This window comes from Microtus oregoni, unplaced genomic scaffold, assembly GCF_018167655.1.
Source record: "Microtus oregoni isolate MIOR12 unplaced genomic scaffold, Mior012 000107F_000, whole genome shotgun sequence".
Taxonomy (NCBI): Eukaryota; Metazoa; Chordata; class Mammalia; order Rodentia; family Cricetidae; genus Microtus; species Microtus oregoni.
Genome location: NW_024544722.1, coordinates 1,495,609 through 1,515,233, shown reverse-complemented (window position 1 = coordinate 1,515,233; position 19,625 = coordinate 1,495,609). Strand labels below are relative to the sequence as shown.

General features: G+C 33.4%; 1 protein-coding gene across 2 annotated transcripts in view; it reads right to left on the bottom strand.

Moving 5' to 3' along the window:
* The window catches only part of LOC121443433 (ribosomal protein S6 kinase alpha-6), a 183,749-nt gene that overhangs the window by 71,394 nt on the left and 92,730 nt on the right, over nucleotides 1-19,625 (bottom strand). For both annotated transcript variants that reach the window (XM_041645190.1, XM_041645191.1), the window contains 4 exons: nucleotides 15,719-15,832; nucleotides 3,590-3,671; nucleotides 2,634-2,714; nucleotides 885-964 (listed from right to left, as the gene is read on the bottom strand). In XM_041645190.1, the coding sequence (XP_041501124.1) occupies nucleotides 885-964; nucleotides 2,634-2,714; nucleotides 3,590-3,671; nucleotides 15,719-15,832 (357 nt within the window). The remainder of the gene's footprint in view (nucleotides 1-884; nucleotides 965-2,633; nucleotides 2,715-3,589; nucleotides 3,672-15,718; nucleotides 15,833-19,625) is intronic.

Here is a 19,625-nt window from a genome sequence, read left to right as displayed (position 1 = left end):
ATGCTGCTGTTTGGAGTGTAAAAATTATACAAGCACTTTGGAAAACAGTTTGGCAGTGACTTTAAAGTTAAAAAACACCTACCATGTGACCCAGCTATCAAACTCCTAGATATTTATTCATGAGAAATGAAAACATTATGTCAATACAATCATTTGTACATGAATGTTTACAGCAGCTTAACTGGTAATATCCAAAAACTGCAATAACACAAACATTCATCAAGTAAATAAACAAAACATGGTACATCCATTAAATGGGTACTACTCACCAAAAAAGTGAATGAGCTAACACATACAACATGGATAAACCAAAATAATTATAATGATTTAAACAAGATAAAAAGAATATGTGTGTGTGTGTGTGTGTGTGTGTGTGTGTGTGTGTAATATGATCTTGTTTCTATAATCTCTTAGAAAACACAAACAGTGACAGACAGCAGATTCAGTAGATGTAGGGTGGAAAAAACACATAAGCCCCTTTGGTAATAACGTTATTTTAATAATGATTTCACATTTACATGAAAAGGCAAAAGATATCAAATTTGTTGTACTATTTATTGTATGTCAATTATACCTCAATAAATCAACTTCTGAATAAACTAAACACCACACAAGAGGCATTTAGGTAGCTCGAGTAACCAAAGTCCTAGACTTGCTCCTATCTAGTTCACTCAGTTATTCATAATGCCCTATCATCTCAGAGAAGAATAAAAAGAACACTGAGATCATCTAAAAGCACACATAGAAAGTATTATCTGACATATCACTAAATACTATATAGAGTGATAAAAAGCTTATGATTTCAAATTTATATAGAAAAATTATAGGACTTTTTATCTTTGTTAGAATAAAATCTATTAACAAATTCGTAAAGAAATTCTCACCTCTTTGGATAATCTTGTGAAGACATCTCCTCCTCTGAGGAAATCCAAGATTAAATACAGCTTTCCCTCAGTCTGAAAGGCTAATTAGAAATAATAATGTTGTAGCAGACTAACCTTAAAGACTGAAAATTTTACCAGACTTTTATATTAACATGTTTACAATTTATCAACATTATAAAATAATTATATATTTAAATGGTCTATTGTTAGATAATATCAAAATTAAATCCACTATTTAATTGAGTGTTCAAATTGCTATAAATTCCTTTACAGAACATGTTCAGTGTTACATGTGGCTTTACAAAATCTATTACTAAAATTTTGCTGTTAATGAAGTTTCTTGTTCTGGTACAGTTGTCTGAAATTTGTCACCCAATCATATCTATTGCATTCTACAAAGCTCAAAGAAGTCACCTCCTCTAAACCGTTGCACACTTCCCTATAGCATCTTTAATCTCCATCAAAATTATATTAATACTTTTCATATTTAATTGTACTTCATGCCTCTTTTGCATTTTTTCACTTTCATTTGTACAGCTTAATTCCCTGTATATTACTAGAAATTAGGGATTATTTCAGTAGCCCACTTCATATAATACAGTATTTTGGCACAATAAGGGTTTACTATTAATCTCATGGTAAGTAAAAGACTCAAAGACATTCTATAGTATTGCCGTTTTTATTCTATTACATTTAAAAAAAGAGTTAAAGTGGTCAGAATTTCTTATAAGGTTTGAATTATCTTGTTAAATATTTAAAATGAGTTCTCTCAAAAACTGCCCTAAGAATAAAATCAATATGTGCTACATTTTAAATGCACAAAATGAAATGGTATCATAAACTACATCAAACTAAAGTTTTATTTTGATCCCCAAGAAAATCATATCTACAATCTCTTTCATATATTAACAAAGGAGACATGACTGAAATTCATAAATGTCTGATTCCAAAACTTATCCTTCCATTATTTCTGCTATTTCTTACTACTCTCAGCTCCTCGATTGTATTACAAAACAGTTCAAACTACCTAATATATAACCACACAGCCTTAATAAGAACTGGAAAATAAAAATAATATTGTCCTTGTAAGTAAACATCAAAATGATTTACATAAATTATCATAGTAGTCTATGATCATGGAGGTACTGTCTCATCTCATCTAAAAATACTACTGGTCAAACAAGTTGAAGACATTTTCATTTTTCATTGCATGGGAATTTATGTGTGTGTGTGTGTGTGTGTGTGTGTGTGTGTGTGTGTAAAATGTGTTTTCATATATACATATACACAAACTTATGCCCATTTTCTTCTCTCCACTTCCTCTCATAGCCACCCAATACTACTGTCTCCCAATTTCACATGTTCATTTTTAAGAGTTCAGCCAGTATGTGCATGCGTATAGAGTCATCTACTGAAACATGGGTAGTGTCTTTGATACTGCATAGCTGAAGAACGCTGACTCTTTACCCATAGCCATCAACTGCCAATAGTTCAATTTGGGGTGAGACTTCATGACCTCCTCTGTGATACTTGATGAGATTTTGGAAGACATTATCATGTAACATAATTGAGTATATCAACTTAAGAAAATAAAATTCAACTAAAAGCTAGATATTGATAACATGTTTCATATTTTATATTGCAGAATACATTAATTAACTTTAAAGTATTTATTTCTTGATTTCTTGTTATACTATCGGAAAATAATTGTACTACTCTAATTCCATAATTTAAAAAAAGGTTGCATACCATAGTGTAGTTTGACGATAAATGGATGATTTACTTCCACCAGAATATCCCTCTCCATCTTTGTGCGAACACGGTCTCGAACTAAAATTATACAAAGATTGAAATATTATACTCGTTCATAATTTCAGTAAAGACCTGCCATTTACTAACTAAAATATAAATACATAAATAATTTCATAAGTAACCAATGCAATAAAGTCTGTGTAGTCCTAGATTATAATAACCATTTTCAGAAACCAGAAGATTTTGTTTAGATCTAGAGATCTAAAGTAGCATATTTGGCTAATATGTATTTAAGTTTTCATGTGAAATAAAATTGAAATTAGTAGTAAACTTCATCTTCTACCCTGACACCCCCTCGCCCGCCTTTTTCTCTTTCACTGGGTTTCAGGAAGTCCATGCTGGTCTTGAATATGTTATACAGTGGAGGATGATTTTGAACTCCACCTCTGTAGAGCTAGGATTACAGGTTTGTGTTATCATGTCAGGATCTGCATTAATTTTATAAGTCTAGAAGACAGTGCATATAAATGTATGGAGTAGTTGTGCTTTCTAAATGTGCACCACCAAGACAAAACATTAAAAAAAAAAGTTGAAAGAAAAAACTAAGATTTTTAAAACGCTGAAGTTTAGACTGAATTAAATGAAATATGTCCCATTTTCTGCTATTAAACTTTTATTCAGATACACATTCAGAAAATTAAGTTATATGACAACAGAGGTCCCCAGAAGTATCAGTTGATAACAAGGAAACTGTAATAATTAACAATGCTAAAAAGCAACTCTACTAGTTCCAAGACAGGCTCCAAAGCCACAGAGAAACACTGTCTTGAAAAACCAAAAAAAAAAAAAAAAAAAAAGCAACTCTAAGCATTCCCTTTACAAGCAACATATGGTGCATTTCATAAAACAAGTTTTGCCAAATTATATTCTAATTAAACTTTTTAATTTGATACCTTTTAAGCAAGCTTTTCTTAACACCTTCATTGCATAGAGCTGCCCAGCATCAGGACCGGTCTTCTTTCTAACAAGAAAAACCTAACAGAAGAAATATATTTAAGTGAATTTCAGTTCAAACCAGTTTATCACTTTAAATATATTTTCTTATATATTCCTGTGAATTTCATACAATGAATTCTGATTATATTCACCCACTATGCGTTCCACAATAAATATCACTCCCATCTTATCTCCCAATGTCATGTTCTCTTTTTATATTGAACTTAATTCAATTAGTGTTTCTAGCACGTGCATGGGTTTAGGGCCAACTATGAGAATATAAGCAACTTATTAAACAAAACTCACCCACCTCAAACATATCCATGTGGAATTTTTATTGGCTCGATACTGTGCAAGTCTGATACTGACAACCATAATTCCTATGAGTTTATAAGTGGACCGGACTTATCAAATCCAGAAAATACTGTTTCATAGTAATCCTCCCTAACCTCTGGCTCTTATTACATCATTTGTTTGGTAAGGTTGTTCAAACTGTACTAAGTCACATAGAGAAGAATTAGAAACTATAATAGTTGACAGAAGATAATAAAAGAATGCATGTCTCAAAAACATAAGAGATGGAATAAAATCATTCACTTTTCATTTATTTGAGATTATAATACAATTACATCAATTCTACTTTCCCTTTCCTCCATCCAAACACTCCTATATACCCCACCTTGCTCTCTTAAATTCATGGCTTCTTTTCTTATTGTTACCCGCGTGCGCGCGCGCGCGCGCACACACACACACACACACACACACACACATTTCTTTTTAAAATATAACCTCAGTTCATATGATGTTCCTTGTACAAATGTTTTCAGGTCTGACCATCTGATATTGAATAGACAATTGGTATGCTCCTTGGGGGAAACTCCTTTTATAAGTTGTTAAGTATTGTCTACAATTTTCACATGTATATAATGTGTTTGGATCAGGTTTACCCCCTCATTGCTTCCCTTTCAAATCCTTTCCTAGAACCCCACTACTATTCCCTCTAAAGTTGAAGGCATTCTTTATCCCTGCACACTAATTATACATTTTCCCTTACGTTTTGTTATAAAATAGGTAAATATGTAGCTATGCTATAATGTATATTTAGCTAATGTATATTTGTTTACATCCCCCTTAATTCAACAACTCAAACTCTGTATATTTACTAGTTTAAAAAGGAAAATTTTATAAGTATTTAGCATTTTCCTGGACTTAGAGAAGTTTGTGGCTCAAGAAATTAATAACAAAATGAAATAGAGATTTGAGGCAGAAATTTCATTTTAAGATTGCATTGCCTTAATAAAAAAACCAAAGAAATGCTACCACCATAAATATTAATGTTTTAGAGGTTGTTAGGTATTTTATTTTATAACAAAGAATAATCAAAGGCAATGCATACCTGCGAGGTAAAAAAAAATGATGACAAAATATCTCAATAAAAAATGTGGAAAATACAGTGTAAGTTTACCAAATGAGCTTAAATAATATTTCTTTAAACTCAAATGATGATCCATAAAAGCTAGGATATACAGCACTTTAATTATAAAAATAGATATGGATACAGTTTGTAGGAATTATGGGCTGCTGAGTTGAAAGAGCAGGTAACAGGGGTTGCTTTCAATATTTGAGTTTGGTCCCTGGAACCCACATGCTGAAGAGAGAACTAATTACTGCAAGTTGTCCTCTGCAACCCCCGAACACCCTACCACATGTATATTAATAAAGAGAGGGGATACCCACTAGGAAAGACTGTTTTCTTTTTTCTTTCTTTTTTTTGTGCTTCTTTTTTTTATTGAAAAAAGGAGAAAAAAAAACAAGTTTCCACCTCCTCCCAGCCTCCCATTTCCCTCCCCCTCCTCCCACCCTTCTCCCCCTCCCCCCACTCCTTTCCCCCTCCCTCTCCAGTCCAAAGAGCAGTCAGTGTTTTCTGCCCTGTGGTAAGACCTAGGACCTCCCCCCTCCGTCCATATCTAGGAAGGTGAACATCCAAACTGGCTAGGCTCCCACAAAGCCATCACATTACGTAGGATCAAAACCCCGTGCCATTGTCCTTTGCATCTCATCAGCCCTCATTGTTCGCCATGTTCAGAGAGTCCAGTTTTATCCCATGCTTTTTCAGTCACAGTCGAAGAAAGAATGGAATATCTACACATTAGAGTACTACGCTGCGGTAAAAAACAATGACTTCTCGAATTTTGCATGCAAATGGATGGAAATAGAAAACACTATCCTGAGTGAGGTATCCCAGACCCAAAAAGATGAACATGGGATGTACTCACCCATAATTGGTTTCTAGCCATAAATAAGGGTCACGGAGTCTACAATAGGTGAATCTAAAGAAGCTAAGTAAGAAGGGGAACCCAAGGAAAAACATATAGTTATCCTCTTGGCTAAGGGAAGTAGACAAAATTGCCGGGGAGAAAATTGGGACTGTTTTCTTTTTAAATTAACAGATACTTGTTTTCTCTACCCAAGCCTGCCATCACCGCACCACACTTCATTCATCTGGATCAAGCAGTGTCACTTAAATTGGAAACATACCTAAATAAATACGTTAGTTTACAGAAAATTGCCAATGCAAGAGCTGTTAAATAACTGTCATGCCTCCTCTTTGACAAGTATATCTGGAAGCATTTTATTCCATATCAGCTATGTAACAATTACATAGCAGCAAAATCTATGATATGCTATATGCACCTTACATTCATTCACTATGGTTGAGCACACAGCTACTTATATTTTTATATCTCATGGGAGTTCTGCTTTCATCTCTCTAAATAGAAACTTTTAGATAGTACCTGAAGATCACTTAACGGTACAGTTTTACACTAACCCAGGATACTACTTTTAACATTTTCCGAGTAAAAGAACCAGCCTTCTGGTTTTTTTCCCCAATCCATTGTAGATGATACTTTTACAAAATATAATCGAATGAATTTAGAATAATGAACTTTAAAGTTATGTAAAATATAACCATTAAGCCGGGCGATGGTGGCGCACGCCTTTAATCCCAGCACTCGGGAGGCAGAGACAGGCGGATCTCTGTGAGTTCGAGACCATCCTGGTCTACAGAGCTAGTTCCAGGACAGGCTCCAAAGCCACAGAGAAACCCTGTCTCGAAAAACCAAAAACAAAACAAACAAACAAAAAAAATATAACCATTAATATCCCACAGATCAAAAATTAGTCCTATGGAAGTGTCTAAATGTTTACTCTCTATTTTTAAACATCTGCAAAACTAAACAACTAATTAGTTGATAATAATCACAGTTGGAGCAGACTAACGAAAAAGAGTCCACATATTAACACATAGAAGGTTTATTTTCTACAACGTGGAACAAATATTGAGAACAGAAGAGCTTCACAGTTAAATCCAACCACACATTTTGCAGATCAATATCTGTGTATTAAATGAACAGATTAAAACTACTATAGTATGTCAATTTTTTAGTAGAATTGACATTCTACTATAATCTGAATGAACTCCAAGCAAATTTTCCCAATGTAGAAACTCAAGAAAATGTGGATAGCACCACAGATGATTTCAAAATGGCTGCTCCATTTGTTTTATTTTCTTTATTTAAAACTGAAGAATCATAATTCACAAATTACTTTATTAATAAAAACAATAAGCATTTGAGTAAATAGTGTCAACATCAGTATACCCATCATCTACCATCAGTACCATTTCTAATGGAAGCATTAATTTCAAAATTAAAGTCTTATAACTTATTAGTACTGAGTCAGTACATTTAATCACAAAAATCTATTTTTAAACCTAATATATAGAATAGACCAAAGAACTTGATCAATTATGAAGACAAAATGTTATATAAAACTTAAATTGTTTAAGATAAAGAGTTCCAATTCCAGAAGTATACTTACTAACATAAGTTTTGGCCAAAGTATTGTCTGTCAATGAACAGATGGGTATGTGTTTATACAACTGATTAAAGATGTACTATCTACCATTTTAAAGCACTAAGTAAAAGGGATTTTCATAACTAAAATAATAAACTGCAAAGCTAAGCAAATGTCAATGACCCTAAGTACCAGGCTCAAAGGTTTCAGAGATTTACTAAATACAGGAAGTTTCTTGCTTTATAATCAAAATTACCATAATGAAGAAATTAAAAACAAAACAAGCCAACTCATCTTACATGTGTTTACACTACCACATATAAAATTATGTTTCATTTTTACAGAAAAGTTATTTTCTCAATCTCTGAGGCTTAAACGCATCTTTTAAAATTTAAAAATTATTGAAGACTCCAAAGAGCTTGATTCTTAGGGTGACCATCTATTCATATTTGCCATATTAAAATTAGAAAAGAAAAATATTATGTATTTATTAGTGGAATAACACTAACATTTTTTTTCTTTCTTTTTTTTTTTTTTCCAAGACAGGGTTTCTCCGTAGCTTTTGGTTCCTGTCCTGGAACTAGCTCTTGTAGACCAGGCTGGCCTCGAACTCACAGAGATCCGCCTGCCACTGCCTCCCGAGTGCTGGGATTAAAGTCATGCGCCACCACTGCCTGGCTTAACACTAACATTTTATATGATTATAGTGATATTTCATTTGTATTTTAATAAATAAAGCTTGCCTAAAGATCAGAGAGTAAAAGAGCCACACTGGTCAGGCTTACAGACCAGACAGAGGTGGCACACACCTTTAATCCCAGTAGCCACACTAGTTTGCCATAGAAGCTGGGTGGTAGAGGTGCATGCCTTTAACCATATCCCTAGAGAGGAATATATGATGGGAGGAAACAGCTCTCGGAAGCAGTCTCATTGTGAGATTCCTAGAGGCAGGATCGCCATTTTATTTTGAGGTAGAGCAGGTGGCTGGTTGCTTTGCTTTTCTAATCTTCAGATTGAACCCCAACATTGGTCTCTGGGTTTTTAATCATTCATGCTACATATGATATCATAAATGATTTTTCTTTTTGGTTTTTCGAGACAAGGTTTCTCTGTGTAACAGTCCTGGTTGTCCTGGAACTCAATCTGTAGACTAGGCTGACCTTGAACTCACGGAGATCCACAGGACTCTGCCTCCCCAGTGCTGAGATTAAAGGTGTGTGCCACCAACCAGATTCATAAATGTTTTTAAAGATAATTATGTTTTCCAAAATAAAAAAGTAAAAGAAAAGTGTGACACTGAACTACATTTTCTGCTAATACCTACTTAGCTTAAAATAAGACAACTGGATTCATATATCTGCCTCTATATTCAACATGTTAAAATCAAGTTGTTTTGCAGAAAAATAGTTGTTTTTTTATATCAGGGTTCACAAGTGTAATTTGGGAGATAGAATTTTAATAATCTTTTCATATAATTGTGACTGTCCTGATACATCAGAAATCGACAACTAGCAGTTTCTTTAAAAGAGAATCTGAAACCATATTCCTTTTATCTAGCTATGTTCTGTTACACAAAAATATACTGGCCCTCCTTGCATTCTGAATGTATTTGGGACCCATACTTGATTTGATGCACAGGTCATCTGTAAAATACTGATTCACTTAATTACAAATACCTTCCAAATGCTGGCATTGCTACCTAATCATTAAATTAAATAAGGTATCAAAATGTTACAGTGTTGAGGATGAAAAAAATTTATATACATGAGTTATAAAAAAACATATAAAGCTAATTGTTGGTTCAAGTCCTAATTCTGTCATGGATATTTTTGGTTTGGGTGGTGGATAAGTTCATAAAATATATTCACTACTGAAAGTATAAAATTTAATGTGAAGCTTTATACTTTCCATTTCAAATGGAAATTTGAACTTAATGAACTGTAGATAAGTGATTTAGTTGTATAGACTTTCAGTCTAATTTTGGTGTGATATTTTTATTTAAATCAAGGTTTTTATAACAAAATTAATAAATTTAAAAAATTAAAATGATGGAGGAGAGTCATCTGTCTATGTGTTACTTTCATTGGTTAATAAAGAAACTGCCTTGGCCCTTTGATAGGACAGAAAATTAAGTAGGCAGAGTAAATAGAACATAATGCTGGAAAGAAGGGAAGTTAGGCAGACGCCATAGCTCTCCTCTCCCAGATAGACGCAGGTTAAGATCTTTCCCAGTGAGCCATCACCTCATGGTGCTACACAGATTATGAAATATGGGTTAATCAAGATGTGAGAATTAGCCAATAAGAGGCTAGAACTAATGGGCCAGTGATGGAGGAAGGTCATTGGCTAATAAAGGAACTGCCTTGGCCCATTTTATTGGTTAGAAGATAGGTGGGAGGAGTAAACAGAACAGAATGCTGGGAGGAAGAGGAAGTGAGCTCAGACTCCACAGCTCTGCTCTCGGGAGCAGACACCTCAGAGAGATGCCATGCCCCGCTCCTGGGCAGACACACGCCATGAAGCTCCGACCCAGGATGGACTAGGCTAGAATCTTCCCGGTAAGACCGGTTCTCACAGATTATAGAAATGGGTTGATCGGGACGTGAGAATTAGGCTGTAAGTGCTAGAGCAAAAGGGCCAAGCAGTGTTTAAAAGAATACAGTGTCCGTGTAATTATTTAGGGGCATAAGCTAGCTGAGCAGGCAGCCGGGGTGCTGGGGACGCAGCCCCGCCGCTCGTATTACTACAGGCCAGTGTTTAAAAGAATACAATTTGTGTGTTGTTATTTCAAGTATAAAGCTAGCCGTGTGAGAGCTGGGTGGGAACACAGCCTGCCTCTCCTCACTACATTAAAAATTTAATAATTCATGTTCCTTCAAACTTATACTTTTAATAGACAAAAATATGACCAGTACTTTTTTCCTATAATAGAATCATACCATTCATTTTTTTTTGGAAAAAACAATAACAAAAACTATCAATACTCAAATTTAAGTAACCATAGTTTATAACTCATTTCTTTCTAGTAAGAATAGTGATCCACAAGAGGGCAGTTGTACATATGAACTCACAGCAACGGTGAAAGAATATACAAAAGACTGGTGCAATCTCAAGCCAGATAAAATCCCAGTATGGAAAATGAGAAATGGGCATGAAGTCCCACCACTAATTTTTTTTTTTTTTTTTTTGATTTTCGAGACAGGGTTTCTCCGTAGCTTTTGGTTCCTGTCCTGGAACTAGCTCTTGTAGACCAGGCTGGCCTCAAACTCACAGAGATCCGCCTGCCTCTGCCTCCCGAGTGCTGGGATTAAAAGCGTGTGCCACCACCACCCGGCCCACCACTAGATTTTTAAGAACCTTATTGCTAGAAGACGGATAGTCAGTTTTCTTTAATGGAGTGGCCCACTAGTAGGCTGACCACACTCTATGACACGCCCCAGTCATAAGAGTAATTGGACAGCAAAAATTGGATTACATGGATTAAAAAAAAAAAAAACAAGAAAAACTCAGATGTTGGGTGGGTAAGAAAATGACGGTGAAAATGGGATGAGTTGGGTTAAGTGAATGATTATAAACAAAATAATTGTTATTAAATTCTCAAAAAATTAATACAGATATATAAGATAGTGATCCACGAAAAATAACTAGTTCACCTCATAACTCAAAATTTTTCACTTGTATTCTGCTTTGAAAAACTTGTTTGATCTGCAACTAAAATGCTTCATTATATTTTCAATTCTATAGAATATTAAAAAGAAATGAATTTTATGGTTGAGATATAATAAAGGAAATAACTGATTATATCTCATCAAGGACTTTCTTCAACTAAGTGTGAGACTGTAAAGAACCAATGACAAATGTACTATTTGGAGTTTCTACTGTTATTGTACACAGCAGTTCTATAAATATTTGGGTTATTATGAAACAGTTCTGACCTAAGGACTCCTTGAAACGGTTTGGAGATGCCTAGAGACACACAGACCACACCTCTGACAACTACTGTTGTAGAACACAGTCATTAACGGTATTGCAAAGAACAGCATATAAAGGAAGAGGCAGTTAAGGAAGGATAAAAGAGCCCATGCTTCCAGAAAAAAATTAAGTTGTACAAAGTAATCATTTCTCATAACTCTCCAAGTGTTCCCTATTATTCTTAAATGTCAAATAGAAGATGTCATGTCATCTTTCATAATCTGAAAAAGTGACTGCTAATTCCATAATATGCCATTTTCAACAAGCAAAAACCTATTTCTACCTTCTCACAATCAGCTATAAATATAGCTGTGGTGCCTATCAAGATCTCTCCAGTTACATTAGACCATGGGAACCTGTTCAGAAGGGAAATGAGTGAGTTACCTCAAAGTATTTTTCTCTCTCTCACATGGACTTTTATATTGTTCATTAAGAAGTATTATATTGTCCATTAGTAAGTACTCAGGAAACACTTGGAAGTGAATTAGATCACATATATTTAAATGTTGATTGCAGAGACTATACCAACTAGAGACTTATTTCAAAACACAACCAAGTATTTTTAAAACTATCACTTGATAATTGATCAATTATATAAAAATAAAATAGTTCAGTGTTCAAAATTCATTTTAAGCCCTATATTTAAAGGCTTATCACAAAAGGAAATATTTAATAATCCATGAATATACATTATACAATCAATTTTCCCTATGCTATATACAATCTAAGTCTGACAATGCCAAATTTTTATATTTTTGTTTTAAAAATGAAATATTCATGTGTGCTACCTTTCATTAGTAGTCATTAGTAGCAGTATACTTCACACGATCACTAAAGAATTCTCCATACGTCTTTCATAGGGATACTGTTTTTTTCTAATTTTACTCAGTATATAAATAGGTTTTATTATGATAATACATAGCATGATGTCTTATTCTTATTCACTTCCACTCTGATTTTTCCCACACCCCCTGCCTCTTGCTGGACCACAGACTCCACTCAAACAGTTCTCTTCATTTGATTTTGTCACATATCCTTTATTACTCACTTTTTCAACACTCCCCTATTTCTTGAAATTGTTCCTCCCCCTCTACTGTCTTGTCTTTTCTCTCTCTCTGTCTGTCTCTCTCTCTGTATATGCGCGCGCACACACACACACACACACACACACGCACGCACACAATACACATATACAAATATATATATGTTCTTCATATGAGTGAAAACATAATCACACGAATGAAAACATGAGGAGTTCATGTGGTCCTGGACTTTTTTGCTTAACTTGGTAATGTACTGCTTCTCATTCCTGATATAGGTATATATGCGCTGTTTGTATAATCTTGGTTTATTTCTTATGAGTTACATATCAATCAATTTATCCATTTCTTCTGGATTTTTCAATTTATGAGTACAAGTTTATAAAGCATTACCTAATGGTTTTATGAGTTTGAGTAGTTTGTTACCCCCTTTCATTATTACTTTTATCAATTTGGGTCTTCTCTATATTTTTATTGGTTAGTTTGGTTAAGTATTTGTCCATTTTGTTTACCTCCTAAATGAATCAATTCTGCTTCATAACATTCTTTGAACTGTTAAACTCCATTTCATTAAACCTTGCTTCATTAATGTACAGTTTTATATGACTCTGACATTAGTAGGATTTTGTTCCCATTAAATAGAATAAAACATTTAATGTCATAAAACTTTACAACATCTAAAACTGTTCTATTGCTTATATTTTAACAGTGGAACCTTAAATGAAAAACTTAAGTAAGATTGTACAGCCCGAAGTTTCTTGGAACTTGGCCTACATGTATCTGATTCACAGCCTTGGCCAAATTCTTGAATATGATCAGCATATAACAAGTCACACCTACACAATGCCTACACAAATGATGCAATACCGACAAACAAGTATGTTCACATCCTAAGAAGCCAAACAAAAGATACCTTCATAATATCTTTGCTTGGTGAACTACATAATCTCACTATTTTGTATCTTACAACTATGGACTTAAAAGGAGCTTCAACAATGACTTTTTTTAAACCAAACTTTTTGCACAGTATTCCCTGAATTTAAGAACCACAACAACAACTTGTTAGCCTGTTGTTATATTTAATATGAATATGTTACTGAGAAAAACTCCTTTTGTTATACAGTATTTTTAATGAAAAGCAATAAAAAATTTATATGGTTTAATATGTTTCTGCCTTAAAGATACTGTCAACGCTAATGCATTTGAATAGGTCTGCTTCTTTCTGATCGCTATCAATCTCATTTCTGAATTGCTTAAGAAAGGGTTCCAGGCCCTATGTTATATATTTGTAAACAATAGTGTGTATTCCAGGCTTTACTTAATCTTTCCTGCTCTGATTTTTCTGTTTCTATCCATATTGCCACTTGCTTTTAGGGTTGTGTTTTTCTCCTCCCTTTGATTTTGGAATGTTTGAGAATGGGTTTCATTATGTACCCAAGATAGACTCACAGCACTCTGTACCCCCCCCCCCACAAGCCAGCCTCAACCTCAGAAGCATCCTTTTTATTCAGTCACCTAAGTGCTAGGGTTATAGGCAAATAATACCATATCCAACTTATGCTACTTACTTTCAATTTTGATTGTTATTTACCTATAGAATTCTTAAATCTTTTATGATACAAAGCAAGAAATAAATGCACAGATAAATATATATTATATATTAAGTAACAAAACTTTTAATAACTTCATATGCTTCTGTGTTATTTTATTTGTCAAATATTTAAGCATTTATACTTTGAGATATAAAAACTTCTCTGTTCTAGATTAATATATATCTCAGAAACATTAAAAATAAAATTATCTAGAATATATACACCTAATTTACAAGTTAGTTTTATAATACCTCCTCTACCAACAACCTATTAATAGGCCCTTCTGGTTTTTCTTTCCACCCTACTCTTCAAGTTTTCTCCCTGTCTGACTTGGTTTTCTGCTACTATGACAAACACCATGACAAAAAACAACTTGAGTGTTAAGGGGTTTATTTGGCTTAAATATTGCAGTCCATCATGGAGAGAAGCCAGGGCAGAAGCTCAAGGCAGGAACTGAAGCAGAGACCATGTTGGAATGCTGCTCACTGGCAAGCTTCCTCTGCTTTGTTCAGCCACCTTCTTTACACAGACCAAACTCACATACACAAGGAAGGTACCACCCAATGTGCTGGGCCTTCCTACACCAACCATCAATTAAGATAATACTTTACAAACATGCCCATGGACCAAATTGATGAATGAGGTGCTTCAACTGAGATTCCCTCTTTTCCAGGTGTTTCAAGTTGATAACCAAGATTATCCCATAAGCCATTTCAGTTTGTCTTTTATGTCCTAAAAATATTTCTATTTATTTCATATATTCTATAACATATAGATATCAGACTACATTCAAATAATTGTCTAGTTTATACTCAGCAATATATTTTTTATTAAATTACTGTGCACACACTGAATACTCAGTAAATATATTTCCTTACAAATGTCTTAATCACTGCTCAATTGCCTTAATTTTCCACTTTATAACTAAATCTCAGCTACTATGATATCTTGTTTCTCCCATATTTCTCCCCACAAATAATGATCGCAGTCATTTTCCTAAAGGCTATCACTTACTATATGCATTAGAAAATTTTCCTGCCTTAGATTTTGGTTATACAATCTACAGGATCCAGATCCACATACTTCCTTTCTGAGAAACATATTACCAAATACTTAATAAACAAATACCATATATGAATTAATATTTCTAAAAAATTCTTCAAAGCAAGAATCTCACATCATTTCCAAATCATCTAAGCTAGTTCTACTTTGCTTTAAGAAATGGTAGGATAGCTCCTGATTTCAAACATAAATTACAGCATAAATTCTAAAATCTCATACAGAGCTAGAAACAGAGGTAACATCACCAGGATATAGCCAGTTATGTCAGTGAACATAAAAAAGGACATCTAAAATATCTTCATAAAAATCAAGTAGGTGATTTATACAACCAACAATGAACATGGTGTGGTTTTAACCTAGAGAAATATAAGCTCAGAGGATTAGGATACCTTGACTGCTACTGATGATCATAACAAAATCTAAATCAAAACAGAAATAAAACATAAAACTAAACAGTCATTTTCACATCCATTGAGAGCTATAGAAATCATTTTTATGCATGTTTATACATTTCTATTAAATATCAAAAAGAAAAGCAAATGTAGGAAAAAGTATTTATTACCTTTCCAAAAGACCCCTGACCAAGAACCTTGAGCAGGTCAAACTGTGCAGGATCTGCTTTCTCATATCCTTCTTTCACATGATGTGTAATAGGGATTTCTTTAACATCTTCATCCTTCAAAATAATCCAAATAATACTAATATGCAATTCCAACATTATATGATTAGTTCCATTTCAAAAAAAAAATTCTCTTGCCTCTGCCTTCTGTATACTGAGATTACATTCATGTGCCACCAAGCCCAGCTCTTAATATATAATTTCATATAAATGAAAGCATGTGAAATAAATTCATGCAACAGTGTTATAAGTAGATAACAACACAATATTAAAAACTAAGATTTATTTTTAATTGTATTTTATTGATGTTTAGATGACTACTGCATTTACATAATTCCTTCATCCTTCCTCCAACTCCTCCTATTCGCTTCCTCTCAAATTCATACCCTCTGTTTATTATTACACATATATACACATAAATATATAAGTAAGCCTGCTGAGTCTATCTAGTATTGTTCATATTGTACATATGTTGTTAGGATTGGTGACTTGGCACTGAATAATCAATTACGGAACTCATGGAAGAGAGCTAGACTTATTCTCCTCTCTCAACAGTCATTAATTGTTTGTAGCACTTCTAGGGATGGGTCCTTGTGAGATTTCTACCGTCCATAATGGCATGTCAACTAGTGTTATCACTGTTTAGGTCTTGTTTATGCAACCTTACTGTTGAGATTTCATGGGTGCAGCTTCCCTGTCCTATATAGAGAACACTATCTTCCATCAGCCAGTATGATTCCCTGACTCTTATGATCTTTCCAAACATTTTCCATGATGTTCTTTGAGTCTTAGGTGTACAGTCTTAGATGTGTTGTAGATGTATCAACTGGGGTTGAACACACAACAGTCAGTTGAGGAACTTAGATGCTTAAGCCCCTCACAGAAGTGCAACTTATGAGACAGAAACAGAAAAAGTAAAGATTAAACCTTGCAAATTGTGAGAAAGCAAACATAAAATCTCAAAAGTCCTTTTAAATAGTAATTTACTATATTCTTAAGTATATTAGTATCCAGATCAATGCAAAGCAAACTCACAAAAATAATTATAGAACTCAAAAATGTTCCCATGCCATGAACTTTTATTAATAATTTAAATATAAATAAATAGTAGTATCCTACTATCTATGTTAGAAAGAAAGGAATCCTCCCTGGAAATATTTCTACCCCATCACAGATGACAACTCTCAGGTGTTACAACTATACTCAAGTGAGTTGTAATTCTAGTCTGTATGGAAAGCACAGTAACTAATATTTTTTCTTAATCTTCATGGATTTCCTATTACAAAATAGCAAAGCTGAAGGTATAATCTCTGATTCAACTCCATTACTGTCTAGAAAACAAAACTGATACACTCAAAGCTTGAGTTCTACAATATCTCAAGACAAATGTTCTTTATTCCATTGCTCCTTTAATTCTCTGATTAATCAATGGTGGCTGTGGCTAAAGAGGACAAGAGAATGGTCCCAATGAGCTAGTCTTCTTGACTGCTAAAATAATATCAATGACACAGAAAGTCAGATATACACTCTCAAGTGTGGTTGAACTGAGTATTACTATACTAGGGACATTTAAGAAATTATTAAGAAAAAAAAATAACATCATATGGCTATGACGTAATCCCAAATGGCTGATAATCTTACACACACACAAAAAGCATGTGCAAATAAACACACCCCCCCCCACACACACACACACACGGGGTAGGGGGTATGTGAAGCCATAGACCATCTACAAACTCAGGAGAAAGACCTCAGAAAAATCAATTTTGCCAACACCTTGATGGCAGACTTAATAGAGTCCAGAATTGTGAGAAAATTAATTTTTGCTGTGTAGGAAACTCAGTCTGTGGTCCTTTGTTAGGGCAGTCCTAGAAAATATAGACAGTGCCTATCTGTGAAAATGAAGTTGGTACTGTAAAATAAAAATTTAATAACTTCCAGAGTTCACTGAATTTTCCACATTAAATGACAAATCTGAGACACATGTGACTACAGTGTTAGGTACTTTTATAAAACTCAAAAGTATATTTAATATTAAGAAAAAATTAAGAAGGCTGAACCACAACTTCTATATTATGATCATTTTTTGTTTTAAATAAAGGAAGCCAAGAGTGCTTAACACTAGACAATCAAATACTGCGTCATTCATTTGACAACTGATTTGCTTATGGGGAACTGTTATAATGAAAAGGAGATGATGACAGTCGCATTCTATTATACCTCAAATACAGAAGAGTCACAAGATTATAAGACTAGCCTCCAGAACAAAAAGGGGGGCACTATTTAAAGAATAAATACTTTAACGTTAATATAACAATGCGAAATCTGTTCAAATATTTGTTTTATTTTAAGGCAGAAAAGATATTTTAGTTAAAAAAGAAATAAAACTTAAAAAGACGCCATTTTGTTGTAGACTTGTTAAAGCAAGTATGGAGACAGAACAACATGCAAAGAATGTTGCAATGTCACTAAAAGTCACGCCAGTATTAATGTAACGTTCTTTGAAAAAGGCTAACCATAATGTAAATAATGAAGTGCTACTAGGTAAATTCGTCAAAACAATGAACACATTGGAAAATAGTTGCAAAAACTACAAGATTACATGTTGATGACTCGAGACCAAAGGATGAGAGTAAACTAATCTTTATTTAGGCTGATCTATTCTAACTACATCAGTCTTGGTTCACTCATCTATAAAATAGAAATAAACCCTTTTGTAGATATTTATAATACCTTTAGGAAAAGAACAAAATAAGCATCACTATAACCTTTAAGGTTCATCTGAACATTTTTAGATGTTCTTGATAAAAGTTTAAATTTTATTATCATCAAAATTGAAATGTTATTGATATTAACCAAATTACAAATGTCAAAGTGACATCATATTTCTCTTGTCAACCCTAACTGCAAGTATGTATCAAAGTCACTGTCTACTGAGTTAGCAGCAAAGAACATTTCAAATGAGTCTTAAACACAACTGAAATACCTCTGCTAGTTTCTATATGAGATAAATTTACTGATGAATATGTTTTTAAGGGATTTCCTAACTATCTGCAACACTACATAAGAATGGTATTTTTATCTATACAAGACAATCACCTAACAGGAGACAGATTCTAATATGTGCTGGTCTAACCCACCTGCTAAAAACCATAACCTCTCTAAATCTCAAAAAACAAATCTATACTCTGAAGAGAAAATAACAAAATAATTCATTGGAAGTTCCTTCTAAATACAAAAAAAGCTATAAAAATACCTAAAAAGACAGCAACTATGAAATCATAACATTAACAGAAATGTCCATATTAGTCTGATCTTTCCTAAAATCTTAAGAATATTTTTCACAAAACTAGATCTTATAGATTATGTCTTTTACACAGGCCTTAAATACAATGACCAAATAGGTAAACAATCTTTAGAACTAGTTAAAGTCTTCTGAAATAATTTAAATTCTATCCTTTCTAAAAGCTAAAATATGGATTTTAAATATTTCAAGCCATCTTTATAGTCCCATTATGTTAAAGATAGCTTTCCTTTATATTCTGAAGTTGAAAATAATCTCTTTTAGTTTAATCCAGGGGATACTGCATTAAAATAACTACATTTCTTATATACTAAAAAGTAAAAATGCCGTTTCTTATATTCAAATTGGTGATTGTTATGGCCTGTATATTGTCAACAAAGCTGTTTTTTTTTAAAGTCACACACTGGGCAGGTTTTATGATTAAAAGCTGTAATCCTAGTACTTGTGAAGCCGAAGCAAGAGGAGTGTTAAATGTTAAGGTGAGCCTGAACTACAGATGAACTACAGAGTAAGATTAAATTTCATCAAAAAAAAAAAAAACCCACA